The 14,725-nt window shown below is 54.5% G+C and overlaps 1 protein-coding gene across 1 annotated transcript in view; it reads left to right on the top strand.

Annotated features, from left to right (window-relative positions):
• The first annotated feature begins 3,076 nt into the window (after nt 1-3,076).
• The window catches only part of SMAD6 (SMAD family member 6), a 73,284-nt gene continuing 61,635 nt past the window's right edge, over nt 3,077-14,725 (top strand). The window contains exons 1-2 of the mRNA XM_033109601.1: nt 3,077-5,040; nt 12,423-12,479. Of these exons, the coding sequence (XP_032965492.1) occupies nt 4,227-5,040; nt 12,423-12,479 (871 nt within the window). The 5' untranslated portion in view covers nt 3,077-4,226. The remainder of the gene's footprint in view (nt 5,041-12,422; nt 12,480-14,725) is intronic.

Here is a 14,725-nt window from a genome sequence, read left to right as displayed (position 1 = left end):
GGGTGCTTTGGGGGAAATTGGAATAATGGGGAGGGGTTAGATTTGAATCTGAGAGGTTAGACTTACTTCTTTGCTTCTACACCCCCAAGAAACTGGAGCTTGTTTTCCAGGGGCTGTAGCTCCACGGCCCTGCCCTGCTGGGCCCCACCGCACACACCCTCTTGTGGTCACAGTGCAGGTTGGTACTAGGCTGCATGGGCCCTGGGAATCCAAGGACAGTGGGAATGACTGTCACCACCCTTCCCTTCTTGATACTATCTCCCCTCAGAAGAAGTCTTCCCATAAGGAGGGATGACTCTGGGTCCTCATGTCCCAATTTTGGCAACCACCTCAAGCATGATTCCTACTCCCATTTCACAGATGAGAACCCCGAGGCTTACAGAGCTGAGAAAGGTTAAGTAGGGTCAGTGTGGAACTCAGGCCTAGCAGACTCTGGATTTACTGCTCTTCAGGTTCATCCAAATAGCCCCTAATGGCACCCCACCCCCAATACCACATCTCTCAATGAGCAAGAGCTGAAGCCAAACTTGGTCCAAATTACTGCTCAGGAAAGAAGGCAGTCCTCCTAGGATGCTTCAGTCTCTCCTAGGCCTGAGGCCCCAACAGAGGCCAGGCATCTCTCACAGCGCTCCCCAGGAACGCTGCAGAAAAGGATGCCATTGTACCTCAGAGAGGTTTGGGGGGGATGGAAGGGAAAGAGCCACGGTTCACACAGTTGCCCCCAGGAGTAGGTGCTGAGCATTAGTAGAAGCCCTGTGGGGTAATCTGTCTCCTGCCTGCTGGCCCATTAGGAAAGCAAAGGGAATGGGACAGGTAAGGGGCATGCATGTGTATTTAACATACATACCCCTTACCCCAGCCATTACTGGCTGGGTTCAAATTCCACCTCTGCCACTAAACAAGTTTGTGGAAGTTACTTAATGTCTCTGTGCCTCAGTGTCCTTATCTGTAAATTTGTGGTAACAACCATACCTCCTACCCCCAAAGTGCTGTTCTATGGAGTCCCGGGCCTCCCCTCAATATTCTTTGATACAGCAAGCCCAATGGGCCCCAGTTTGAAAATAGCTGCTCTGAAGGCTGTGCTTTAGCTACGCAGACCCACACTCCACTTTCTGGCCGCTGGGGGTGAGAGCCCATACTGGTTTATGCCCCTTGGGTTTTAACATTTCAGCACTTTCAATACCGTCATTTCAATGGCAAATTGAAAGGCAAGATCCTGTGCCTCAGTTTCCTCATCTGTAAAATGGAGGTAATACCTATCTGGGTTGTTGTGAGAACTAAATGACTAAATCTTTGTAATGCTTGGAACATTGCCTTGCCCATAGTAAGGACTCAGTACCATGAACTATTATTGTAATCCACAGCCAAACCAGCAAATACCCTGATAAAAGAAAATACAGTACATTGAATTTCTCCTTGTATTTTAAGATGCATTAATTTCCCTGGGGGCGAGAAGTGACTAAAAGAGGCCACAAGAGAGGAGGCTTCTGGGGTGCAGGTCACGTCGTCTTCTGGGTACTGGTTACACAGGTGTGTGTTCACTTGTGAAAATCCATCCTGCCGATCACTTGGGATTTGCCCTCTTAAAATGCACTCTCTCCCAGGATCTATATGGGTCTGTGAACAACGCAGGGCAGGCATCATCATTCCCATTTTCAAACACAAAACTGAGCCAAAGACAACTATTTTGATTTAGCCAAAGTAGTAGGGGATGAGGGTGGGGAAGCCTCTCAGCTCAATCTTCCATTCGGGAGAGCAACTGCCTCCCCCAGAGAGCGCAGCACCAGCACTACCTGGCTCCAGGTAAAGCTCAAATGGTTCCGAATCCTTCCTGCAAATACTGCCCTTCCCCCAGCGCACACAGACTCAGGGCCGGGGACTCGCACCGCCGCACACTCGGAAGGCCATGCCCACACGTGGGCACCCCGAGGAAGACCCGCTCGCCCGAGCCCCTGCGGCCCCGGTGGGGGAATGGCGCCCAGCCCCGGGCCAATCGGAGTAGCGGAATTTCTTTCATTCAGCAAGGGGCCGAACTCCGGCTCCTGCCCGGAAAGGGGCGGGGCGCCGTGCCGGGGGCGGGACCGCCGCGCGCAGGGGAGAGGGCGGTGCCCGCCCCGTGGCCCCGCCAATCGGCGCCGCGCCCGGGGGGGAAGGGGGGACCGGGCCTTTTTTCCCTCCGCGCGGGACCAATCCGGACTTTACAAGCTTGAACTTTTGCCACCCTCGGATGAGCGAGCGCGCCCGAGGAGGTACCCCGCCGCGCCGGCTCCAGGGCCTGGACCGGCCTTAACCCTTCCCGCGCCGGACGGCCTGCTGCTACCGCCGCGCCCCCCAGCTCGTCCCACACCCGGAGGGACCCCGTCCCCAAGCCTACCCCTATTTCCGTTGCGAAACGTGGCTGGGGAAAGCACGACCCCCTACCCACATTCCTTTCCGTGGTTCAGAGAATAAATTGGGGAAGGGGGAAGAGGAAGCAACAGCCTGAGGGGGCCCGGGACGGCTGGCGGCCCGCCTGGCTCCGAGGGAGGGCTGTGGCGACTAAGCAGCCGGAGAGGAGACACTCCCCGCCTCTACCCCACCCTCTGTAACTCCCTACCTGGGGCAAGCCTGGAGTCCCCGTGCGCGAAGCGTCCCACGCCCTGGGTTTGGCCCAGCAGAGCCACCCCTGACTTTGCGCAGGGGATGTGGAGACCTCGTGCCATCACGGAAGATCCCGCTACCCCAACAAACCAGCTGCCCCCTGCTCCCAAGAGACGCAAGCTAGGAAGGCTCACACGCGCACCCATTTTTATTAGCCTTCCTTGCGATGGGGGTTTGGACCGATCTAAAATGCAATGTGTGTTTCTAAGTTTGTGCCCCGGCCAGAGAGAGGCAAGACTCGGTTTGCGTCCGAGTCTCAGTGGGTCCGGTGGACCCTTGCACCGCGCGCCCCTGGTTCGTGTAACCGTGTGTTGTGTGTGTGCGCGCGCGCGTGTGCTCGCTCGCATCTGTGCCCGCGGCGCAACGCGAGCCGGAGAGCGGGTTGTGGGCGCTGTCAGGTCCCGGGAGGGGGTGCCGAGGCGAGCGCAGGGCGGGAGCCAGGGCTCGGCCCGCCCCGGGAGCCGGCCCCTCGGAGCCGCGGGCCTTGCAATGGGACGTGTTCTCCTTTAAGAGTTAAGAAACTTGAAACCTTGTTTGCGCAACAATCAGCGCCGCGGAGCCGCCAAAGTGTCTAGACTGGCATATGATGGGAGGCAGCCAATGACTCCGCGGCGCTCCTCCGGGGGCCCTCAGTGTGCGTTTGAGGAGAACAAAAAAGAGAGAGAGAGAGCCGAGCGGGGGAGCGAGCGAGGGAGCCGAGCAGAGAGAAAGAGCCGCCGGGCGCTGCCTCGCCAGACCTCGCCGGGACCGCGGGGCCACCGGGAGGCACTTTTTGTGAAGGGGGAGGGGGGCGACCTCTGCAGCCGCGGCGCCCTGGGCGTCCGAGCGCAGCGTGGGGAGGGCTGTGACCTCTACCTTGGTGGATTGCATTTTTAATTAAGGATTCCCAGCGGCTCTTTGGGATTTTTACAGTTTCCACTCATGTGTTGTCACCCGCGTTCGGGAGAAACTCGCTCCAAGTGCATCTAGCGCCTGAGACCTGAGACGGAGTTGGCCTTTCGTGCATGCAATTGCAGGGATTTTGGTTTTGTTTGGGGTTTCTTTTTTTCTTTTTTCTTTTTTATTTTCCAGGGAGTAAGGAAGCTGGGGATATCAACAAGCTTGTCTTTCGGATCCTGCAGGAAAAGTCCATGTAGTTAAGCGCTTGGGTTTTACAGGCAGGGCTTTCCAGACACATTTGGGGGGTTCGGCGCGAGCGCTTTGTGCTCATGGGCCAGCCGCGCAACTTTTGAAGGGTCGCCGGCCCATGCGGGGACTTGCTGGCGGCGCGTCGCCCGCGGTACCCCTCAAGCGCTGGGGCTGGAGTTGCTGAGTAGCCCGGCCGCCGGGGTCCATGTAGCCGCTGGCCGGGCGCGGACTGTGGCTCGGCGTGCGAGTGTTCCCCGCCGGCCCGCCCCGGCGAGCTCCCTCATGTTGCAGCCCTGCGGCGCCCCTTCGACGATAGGCTGTGCGCGGTCTGCACGGCGCCCGGCGGCGGAGCTTCATGTGGGGCTGCGGCCCGCGCAGCCGGCGCCTCGCTGAAGGAACTGACCCCCGGTAACCGGAGACCGCCTCCCCCCCCCACCCCCGGCGCCAAAGGATATCGTATGTTCAGGTCCAAACGCTCGGGGCTGGTGCGGCGACTTTGGCGAAGTCGTGTGGTCCCTGACCGGGAGGAAGGCAGCGGCAGCGGCGGCGGCGGCGACGAGGATGGGAGCTTGGGCAGCCGAGCTGAGCCGGCCCCGCGGGCACGAGAAGGCGGAGGCTGCGGCCGCTCCGAAGTCCGCCCGGTAGCCCCGCGGCGGCCCCGGGACACAGTGGGACAGCGAGGCGCCCAGGGCGCGGGGAGGCGCCGGCGTGCAGGGGGCCCCCCGAGGCCCATGTCGGAGCCAGGGGCCGGCGCTGGGGGCTCCCCGCTGGACGTGGCGGAGCCGGGAGGCCCGGGCTGGCTGCCGGAAAGTGACTGCGAGACTGTGACTTGCTGTCTCTTCTCGGAGCGGGACGCCGCAGGCGCACCCCAGGACGCCGGCGACCCCCTGGCGGAGGCGGCCCTAGAGCCGGCGGGCAGCGGGCGGAGTCGCGAAGCCCGCTCGCGGCTGCTTCTGCTGGAGCAGGAACTCAAGACGGTCACGTACTCGCTGCTGAAGCGGCTCAAGGAGCGCTCGCTGGACACGCTGTTGGAGGCGGTGGAGTCCCGCGGTGGCGTGCCGGGCGGCTGCGTGCTGGTGCCGCGCGCCGACCTCCGCCTGGGCGGCCAGCCCGCCCCGCCGCAGCTGCTGCTCGGCCGCCTGTTCCGCTGGCCAGACCTGCAGCACGCTGTGGAGCTGAAGCCCCTGTGCGGCTGCCACAGCTTCGCCGCCGCCGCCGACGGCCCTACCGTGTGCTGCAACCCCTACCACTTCAGCCGGCTCTGCGGGCCAGGTGAGCGCGCCGCGCCTGGCGGGGCGCGGGGGGCGGGGGGCTTGGGGGTCTACCTCCAGCCCCATTCCGTGGCCTTCTTTTTATCCCAGACACTTAACTAGGGCTGGTGGAACACTGCGGGTGCCCTGGAGGCTGGGAGCCTCACCCTGGTCCTGCCAGGGAGTGGGGATGTGGGCACATACGTCAAATGGCAACTTCATCAAGGCTCTGGCAAACTTAAAAAGCTACATGGTTGAGTTTTCTCTGTGCAGTTTCAGGGACGGAACGTAGGCTCCAACTTCATAAACAGTGAATGGGAAGGGCAGGCTTAGGAGAAGCCGAAGACTTGTGTGTCCCCCCCATTAACCCCCAGTCTGTGCCCAGGCCTGTAGCATTTGTGTGCATATGCCTGTATCTATGTGATACTTTACTATATCCAAGTAGATGTAAGTTGTGAAATTGGGTGGAAACAATCCATGGCTAGAGTCAAAGTGTTTGTAAATCGTTCCTCTTGTTTCTTTGTATATTTGGAGCAAAGCTTTTGCAGGGTAACCCCTCTCAAAGTGGAGACCACCCTCTTGCCCTGATTGCGCCCAGCATCCCTTGAGTGTCAAATGCCAGGGCCTTCCATCATCATCATTCTCAATTCTGTGTCCAGCTTTTGTATAGTTGAGGGTTCTGGGGGCATCTGTGAGTAGGTGAGGAAGCCAGGTATTTTATTACATCTGAGAACTACTCCCCTTCTTTGTTCTCTTCCTGGGACTTCCTGCACCCCACCCCCAGCCCTGCTTACCTGAGGATGCCCTGGGTTCTGAAGAAGAGGTGAGGACAGGTGGAGGTTCCTGGCAGGCCAGAAGCTTGCAGGAAACACATTTTAGCCTGTAGCATCTTCAGGGTGTAGCATCTTAGATGACACTGGGGATTCTACAGGGGTATGACAGAGAGTTATAGGCTGCTGGTGTGGGAGGGCTCGGAATTTCTCCAGTGTGGCCCCACTAGAGAGAATCAGCACCCGGCGTGGGGGTCCATAGAGGGTCAGATCACAGGTCTGACTCGCAACGTGGAAGTGGAGGGCGGGCCTAGGAGTGTGTGTGGGGTGGTGGCTGCAGTGCCAAGGAAGGTGTCTGTGGTGGGTCACGGTTGGGGGCTGGTGGGAGAGGCAGCTTTGATCCGCCTGCACTCTCCCCGCATAGTTACTCCAGGCTGGATTCAGGAGATTTTGGCAGTTCCTGATCAGTGATGAGCTTTCTGTGCCTCTTGCATCTCTTCCTGACAGTGGTTTCCTCCCTTCTGCCAGCCACCCTTTCTCCTTTCTGCCTCTGTGGAAGGAGGCCCGACGTGTGTCTGTAACAGGGTCTCACACACAGGAGCTTGTTGCTGTAACCTGGAGCAAGGCTTTGGAGGGTGGGTGCTGAGTAGCAGAGGCCACCTGGGAGTCAAGGTGCCAGGGGAACTCAGACATGTGAGTGGGAAGGGGTGGAGTGAAAAAGTTGAAGACCACAGACAGGACCCACTTTTGCCAAGGATGGGTGGGGTCCCTGCTCCTTGGATGAGACATCAGCTTGGGTGTTGGTTTGAGTTTCTTACACTTGGGCAGGTACAATTTGAGGAGCAAACAACAGTGTGATGGTGCTTAACCACAGACTTGGTTCTAGGCTCTGCCTGGCCAGTAACACAACTTGACCTTGGACAAGTAACCTCCCTTCTTAGTCTCCCTACTATCAGTGGCGGTGGCTCCAAGAACATTCTTCATGTCTAATTCTAGATAAAGCATTGGCCCTTGACTCCCTTCCTGCTCCCAGAAGGAGGTGCTATTGCAGGGGCTGTGTCTGTTCTCCCTCTTTGCTAGCCCAGGGGACCCCCTTTCAGGTGAGCCTGGGGGCTGTTGGGAGGACTGACACTCTGGGAAGTTTCCAGTAGGCTCCAGATTGACCCTCTTGCTTCATTCCCCTGCCTGAGGGTTTGGGCCGTGGGGACTGGGACTGAGAACTGGGGGAGCCCTTTGCTGCCCACCCCACCCCTGCTGCCTGGCTGCCAGCCTGGCTCCCGGAGCTGGGCGGGTACATAGCTGGAGCTCAGCCGTGCGAGTCTTGATAAGGAGACTGCTCCTTCCAGGGCTCTGGGGGAGAGGGCTGGCGCTCTGGGGTAGGCAGGCAGGCAGGCAGACAGACAGACAGACAGACACACACACACAGATAGAGTCCACTGGAACCCCCAGAAAGCTAACTGAGGGACACTCACCTGGCACCAGTCACCCAGTGCCCCCTGACCTCAGTGGGAGCCCCAGTGACAGGAGGCCCCTTTCTGGGCCGGGCAGACCCTGTCTGCTCAGAGTAAACCCTGCTTCATCGATGACTTGTTTTGGGGTATTGGGGCCAGTTCCCCTCTTTGGGCCCCTTTCCCCATCTGTAAAGGGGAGGGAGTGGACAGAATCCCTGAGGTCTTCCGGGCAGATTCCAGATTAGCAGGCCTGCCTCCCCTACCCTGCCCTCTCTCTCATGCTTGTCTCAGAAGTGAGGTCGTCCCGCTGTGCCCAGCGCTGCCTCCCACCCCGTGTGGGAGTCCGGCCCTGGGGCTCCCTCCCTCTGGTGTGTCTTTCTGTCCCAGGAAAAGCCAGTTCGCTGAGCTCGGTGCCTATGTGGACGGAAATGTGGAGAAATACTTTAATCACAGTTCTAACCTGTGTTTATAGAGCTCCTTTCTCCTGAAAGTATCCATTAACTTTGGAATAAATCTCCTGCTCTTTGCTTTACCACTTTTTTTTTTCTGTAATTATATTCAGTAAATTACTATTATCCAAATTGCGCCAGGGAAAGAGACAGAGTGAGAGAGAACTTCTAAACGACTGGAGGAGGCTGCCTAGGAAAACACAGGGTTCCCAGGCCAGGACTATAGGAATTAGGATGGGCTAGAAAGTTTTCCTTTTATTTGGCCTGGCATGATCCCTTTGAAATGAGATCAATTTCAAGTTGGGCTTCCCAGCCCCCGCCCCAGCCCTCTGTCGGCCCGGGCCTGGCCTCCCTGCTCCTCCAAGCCCCTCCTTGGAGGTGAGGAAGGGGTGATAATGTGCAGTTTGCCTCTTGCTGGCGCCAGCCGGCCGCGCTGTTTATCTGGCTGCCGGGGGAATCTGGGCAATTAGGCTCAGCCGGCCTTAAAGTGCCAGGAGCTCCTTTTCTGTGTCTCCCACCCTGGGGCCTGGGGCCGAGCCTTCAGGTTCTGGACGTGGAGGGGACCGGAGTCCAGGGAGGCCCCCGCCCCCCCCCCCCCCCAGCCAGCCCTTGGTAGGGTGGAAACTGGGAGGCCCGGGGAGGTGAGTGGAGCCTTGCCTAAGCGAGATGCTGGGCTGTGAGGACGGGGTGGAAGGTAACGTCCCAGACTGAAATTACCCGGCACTGGGAGAGGCTGTGAACTCTTCTGGCTTTAGAATTAGGTCTCAAAAGGCTAAGTAGCCCCTGGAGGCTAACCAGAGGCAGTTGGGGCTGAGTTGAACTGAGCATTAGCCTTCTGGTACACTCAGCCCCTGGCTGACTGCTCTCACTTCTGGAGGAAGTTGGAGGAGATTCCTGAAGTTGATGCCTGAGGCTGGATGTCTGAGAGGACTGGAATTTGTGATGTCTCTTCTCTCCCTCTCTGTGTGTGTCTCTCTCTGTCACCCTCTCCCTCTCTCTCCATCTCCCCCCTCCTTCTCTGCCTCTCTCCCTTCCACCTTCTGCTTTCCTCTCTCTCTCCCACCCCCCATGTTCCTTTCTCTCAGAGGGCCCTGCAGGGTTCTAGTTGTCCCCTTAAAGTTTAGAGCACATAAGTTATTTTTAAAATGAACATCACTTTTGCAAGCCCTAAGCTACCTTCTAAGAGGGGAGTGAACAGAGGGCCTGGACATCGCTCACACTTTTCTTATGACCTTTTGTCTCACACATGAGCGTCCCACCTGAGTGCCCACCTTGCCTACCTGACTTAGTGTCCTCTGGCTCCATCCGCTCTCCCAGATCCATGGGGCCTGGATGTGCAGGAGCGGAGTGGAGGTACCAGCTACAGGTTACCCATTGCTGTTATAGCAGCAGTATTCCTACCAGCCCCAAAGTGGGAAGAACCTAAATGTCCATTAGCTGATGAACGGATAAACAAAATGTCTCTCCATCCAGTAGAGTACCAGTCAGCCGTAAAAAAGAACGATACTCTAATACATGCTACAACGTGGATGAACCTTGAAAACATTATGCTAAGTGAAAGAAGCCAGACACAAAGGCAACATTATGTGAATCCATGTGTGTAAAATGTCCAGACTAGGCAAATCCACACAGAGAGAAAGTAGATGTGTGGTTGCTGAAGGGTTTGGGGGTTGGGGAAAATAGGAACTGACAGCTAATGGGGACAGGGTTTCTTCTGAGGTGATGAAAATGTCCTATAATTAGCTGATGGTGTTGGTCTCCCAACTCGGAATATACTAAAAACCACTGACTTGTACACTTCAAAAGAGAGAATCTCAGCGTATGTGAATGATAACTCAATTTTTTTTTTTAAAAAGGTAACTTGGTATTGGCCCTCAACTGGCCGCCTCCCCCTTTGTTCAGTTGAAATAGGATAACATCTGTCTTCCTGTGTGGCCTTGGGCAGGTCCTTTACCTGGCTGGACCTCAGATGCCCCATCGGTGAAAAGAAGTTGACTTGGGCAAACCTGACATTCTAAATCCGCGTGTTGATGGTGAAGTTTATGGGCCCTCAGACTTTTTTACTTGCCTGGAATGGAAGTTAGCGATTAGCTTCCAGTCTCCCCACAGTTGTTAAACAGTCCTGTGCAAAGCCTTTTGCTGGAGCAAATGGGGTCCTGCGAAGGTCTCTCCTAAGAACTTTGCAGTGTGTCTGATATTTTAAGTTTGTAGATTTGCTTTCTGTATCATTCATGACGGTAGAACCCACCTCTCCACCTCCCACCCAGCTCAGGTGTGGCCATGGCTAGTGTGTGTCACAATTCTAAGGCCTACGCGCCACCTGTTGGGGGCACTTCCTGAGCCCTTCCCCGCCTCCACCTTTTGGGTCGCAGGTAAATGGCCACTGAAGGAGATGCCAACGTTGATTGCAGTACAGTGAGTGGCTTGACTCCAGCCACCACTGCCCATCGCTGCCAAGTTTCACTTTTGAGGACAGATCTGGGGGGCAGATGTCCAGAGCTCCCCACCTTGTGTGGCCTGGGCCTCCGCCAGTCAGGTTTTGCCAAAGGAACCCTAACAAAGGAATTGCAGGCCTCCTGATAAATTTGTGGAGGAGTGGAAAGGGCACGAGGCTGGGGGTCAGGAGACCTGGCTTCTGGTTCTGGCTCCGGAACCAGTTCTCTGTCTGGCCCTGAGGGAGTCACTTCCACTGTCCAGGCGTCAGCGTTCTCTGTCCAGTGGAGAGCTGGCCTCAATTCTCCCTCCCTGTGGAGCTCTAGCCCCACCTGTGTGCTGCCTCTTGTTCTGAGAGGCTATTCCTCACTTGCGTCTGGTCTCTCGCCATGCCAAGGCCTGAGGACTGGTGGATAAGGGGAGTCCTACTGAAGCAAATAGCTCCCTTCCTTGAGTCTTGTTTGGGGTCCCCTGTGGGTCAGCCCTTTGGCTCCCCACGTCCTCTTGCTCCACACCTCTTGTCTGCAGATGCCTTCATCTTGACCATTATCCTCATCACTATTGTCTGTCCACAAACTTTCTGTGCACGTGATGGACTGGACCCAGCAGGGATGAAGGCGTGGAAGACAGGGGGCCTCTTGATTGCCTGTCTCATTGGGGTGTAGAGCAGAGTCAGGCCTGGGCTGAAATCCCAGCTCCACCATGGTTGGCTGGTGGACACTGGGCAAGTCCATTTCCTCATCTGAAAAATGAGAATAATATCGGCCATCTTACTTTTTTTTGAGAAAGGATGAATTCAAAACAGGTGCCCCATGAGCGTAATTAACCACTCTATACCTAAGTTCCAAGAGGATAAAATACAATCAATGAAACTGAAAATGCCTGGCATGGAGAGAGACAGAGAGGATAGGCGTTCAGCAAATGTGTGCTTCTCTCCAGTGGCTACTCCATGATTCACTTTTCCTTCTCCCTAAATACTGTCCACAAAAGAGTCCCTGTTCCTAGACCTCAGAGCCTTCACTTTGTTGAAGTAATTTCTGGCTGGAAAAGCCAGGGTGGGGAAGAGCTGAAGCTGCACTGGGTGTATAGTGCAAAACAAATGCTCCTACAACTAATTGCGCCTTATTATAATTGCGAAAAACACTTATTACCCCTTGTGTCATTACTGATACCTGCCTAATAATAGTTATTACCACTTTACTACCACTGAGAGTTTGTTTTAGTTTGCGATTTGATGGTAACAGTTTCATTTAGGGAAAATGAAGGGTCATTTCATTCATGCAAATTGTTACTTAGTTTAGCAAATTGTTACTTCCCCTAAAGCAAGAGGCTAAGGAATTCTTCTGAAGACAAAGTATATGTTTTTAAGGAGGAGTATTTTAGGCAAATGAAAGGAAACCAAAAGAAAAATACCATAGACAATAAGGAATCACAGAGGGTCTGAGCTGGAAGGCAGTGAGAGCTTCCCTTCTCCTTACCAAGGAGGAGACAGGCTGAGAGCTGGCCGTGACTGCTTCGAGGACTCCCGTCTCCAGTAGGTAGCTGGGTTTGGCTTCCTGGGTCTCAAGGAATCTTGCCCTCCCCCCGCCCCAAAGAATGCTGGTTCTAATGCAGCTTGTTAATGGAGATGAGCTTCTATGTCTGGGCCTCTGCATTCACACTTTACTACCAAATTTAGCAACTGAAAACACAGAATGCCCAGTTAAGTTTGAATTTCAGGTAAACAGGACATACTCTTTTAGTATGAGTATGTTCCAAAAATTATAAGGGATATACTTGTATACCAAAAAATTATGCCACGTATACCCAAAATTCAAATTTACCTGAGCATCTGGTATTTTTTTTTAGGCAACTCTGGCTCTGACTTTCTCTGCACCCGCCTTTCTTTTGTTATAATAATAATAGTTACTGTTTGTGGAGATATTTTTCCACACTACCAAGAACTGTACTAAGCATTTTGCATACATTATCTTCTTTTGCCCTCCTGGCAAACCTAGGAGGTCCATATGATTATTTCCCCCATTTTAGAGCTGAGATAACAGGCTCAGAGAGGTGAAGTAACTTGCCCAAGGTCACACAGCCAAAGAGCAGGGTTTGATCCCAAGTCTGGACCCCAGGCCTGCAGCCTTACTGTTGGGCCATTATGTTCTTGTGGATCTGAGTAGCAGAGGTAGTGGGAGAAAAAGAGGGCTTCCTGGGGGCTGGGTTATTAGTGGAGGAAACCAATAATCAAAAGCATGTAGAACACCCAGGTGTGAACTCGCCCACCCTGGTAGTGACATGCTGTCTCCTGTCTTCCAGAATCACCACCACCCCCCTACTCTCGGCTGTCTCCTCGGGACGAGTACAAGCCACTGGGTAAGTGTGTCCTCCTCCTGACCCTTGGGGAGGTGTGTGTTCATTCTGGGCTCCCCTTCAGTCCAGAGCTGGTGCCTGCCCGCCCAGCCTCAGTGCTGAAGGGCTGGAGGGGAGGGGGGCCAGCCGGCCTGGTTGCCTTTGAAATGGGGTGAAGTTTTACAAGCACACCCTCCGCTGGGCCAAAGCAGACCCAGCCTCTGCAGCAGGCTATTTACATCTTGAAATTCCTCAGCTCATCATTAACCTCTCTGTGACCTTTCAACGTGGGCCTGTGGGAGATGAATGGGTTTCGGCTTAAGCATCTCATTGGGGGTGGGTTGGTATTTGTCTCTTTTCCTTTCGCTCCCTCCCTAGCCTTAGATTGTTCTCCGTTAGCGTGTATTAATTATTACTACGATGAATAGGTGGAGCAAGAAGTCTGTTGAGAGGAACTGAATGTTCCCCCCCTTTTTAAGCCACGAAGTTCACCTGGGCGGGAACAGATACACTGTTTGGTGGAGGTGGGAATGTCATTTTCGACAGGTCCCCTTCAGGAGTAGAACGTGCTTTCTGTAAACCTGGGAGCTACAGGGACAGCTCATGTTCCGGAGTCGATGCATGTGGTTTCAGAAGTAGACATGGCCTGTTTCCTGGCCCTCCTGCTGCCTCCAGTGGAGAATCCTGGTGGTGGGCTGAGTTAGTTTGGCCTCAGTAGGACCAGGAGAGAAGCTTTGTGACCCAGGCCGTTCCCGTGGGACTCAAGCTTTAAAAGTCAGATGGCGTGGCAGTGATGCTAACACATTCCATCGAGCGACCACAAAAAGTGGGTTTTGTTTTGTTTTGGGTAAAGGCCTCTCTTCCCAGTAGCGTGTGTCAGCATCACATGGGAGGTCCCGTCTAAGTGTTGTCCACTCGCAGGCATCCAGTCCAGTTTGCCTTCCAGGCCCCCTGTGGAGTCAGAAGTGCCCATCCGCTCCCTCCAGGAGTTTGACCTCAGTCTAGGCGGACAGAGGCTGTCCTATGACAGGGTGTGAGTCAGAGGGCAGCTTCCTCATTGTTTTTCCCGATGCATGAGCCTCCATGGATAGAGGAGATGTATTTAGTTCTCTGGGGAACTGGAGAGGTCATGTAGTGGGACCACGTCACTTCGTAGAGGAGGAATCAGACTGAAGGACAGGGAGGGCCCCCCAACTAACCAGCAGCAGGGCTGAGGCAGAAACCCAAAGCAACCCCCTATTCAATGTCCGGTTCTCCATCTTTCCCTCCTAGGCCTGTCTCAGCATTTTGTAAGTCAGCATAGTTCCACTAGTCATTTAGAAGATCCCTATTTCCATTGGGGGGGGAACAAAAAACCCCCTTCAAATGTTCTTAGCAAATGCAGCACCTCAGTTTGAATGTCAAGGACCATCGCTCTGAGGAATTGTGGGTCAGCCTGTGATAAAGCAGCAAAAATCCAGACACCTTGCAGCCCTGCAGAGTGACCATTTGGAAATCAACAGGTGTCCTGGTTATTTTGTGATTGGGACAACTGAGGCCATAGAAAGAGGAAGTGACATTTGCTGGTGATCATATAGCTCAGCGGTCCTGCAACTCCAGACCACCATCTGTTTTTGTACGGCTTGTGAGCTAAAAATGATTTTCACTTTCTTAGAGGCTTAAAAAAAATCAAGAGAAGACGAATATTTCATGACATGTGACAATTATATGAAATTCACATTTCCGTGTCTGTAATAAAGTTCTACTGGAACGTAGCCACGGTCACCCGTTTCCATATTGTCTGTGGCGGCTCCCACACCACTGTGCAGACTTGAATAATTGCAGCAGAGATTGTATGGCTCGCGAGGCTGCAAATTCTTACTGTTGGGCAAAAAAAGTTGGTGACTCCTGATTTTGCTAAGAGTGAAGGTAGGATGGACTTGAATCTGGGGCTCCCCAACTTCCAGATGGGGTCCCTTCTTGGGGCTTACGCAGTGATCAAGGTAGGGTCTTTTTCTATAACACCCCGAAGACACTTCAGACTTCGAGGGCCTCCCTAGAAGCTCCAATGTGTGAGAGTTTGGAGAGTGCATGGTAGGGACTTACTGTTAGGCTGGTGCAAAAGTAATTGAGGTTTTTGTAATTATTTTTAACCTTTTAAACCACAATTGCTTTTGCACCAACCTAATAGCTGTGAGAGGTGGAAACTGCCTGTTGTTCCCACTCCTGGGAACCTTACAAAGCTGCCTGTGTTGGCTCCACAGGCTTTCATGAGAAATAGGGTCCAGCCT

The sequence above is a fragment of the Rhinolophus ferrumequinum genome, chromosome 6, assembly GCF_004115265.2.
Source record: "Rhinolophus ferrumequinum isolate MPI-CBG mRhiFer1 chromosome 6, mRhiFer1_v1.p, whole genome shotgun sequence".
In the NCBI taxonomy this organism is placed as follows: Eukaryota; Metazoa; Chordata; class Mammalia; order Chiroptera; family Rhinolophidae; genus Rhinolophus; species Rhinolophus ferrumequinum.
This window is presented reverse-complemented; position numbering and strand designations above follow the sequence as displayed.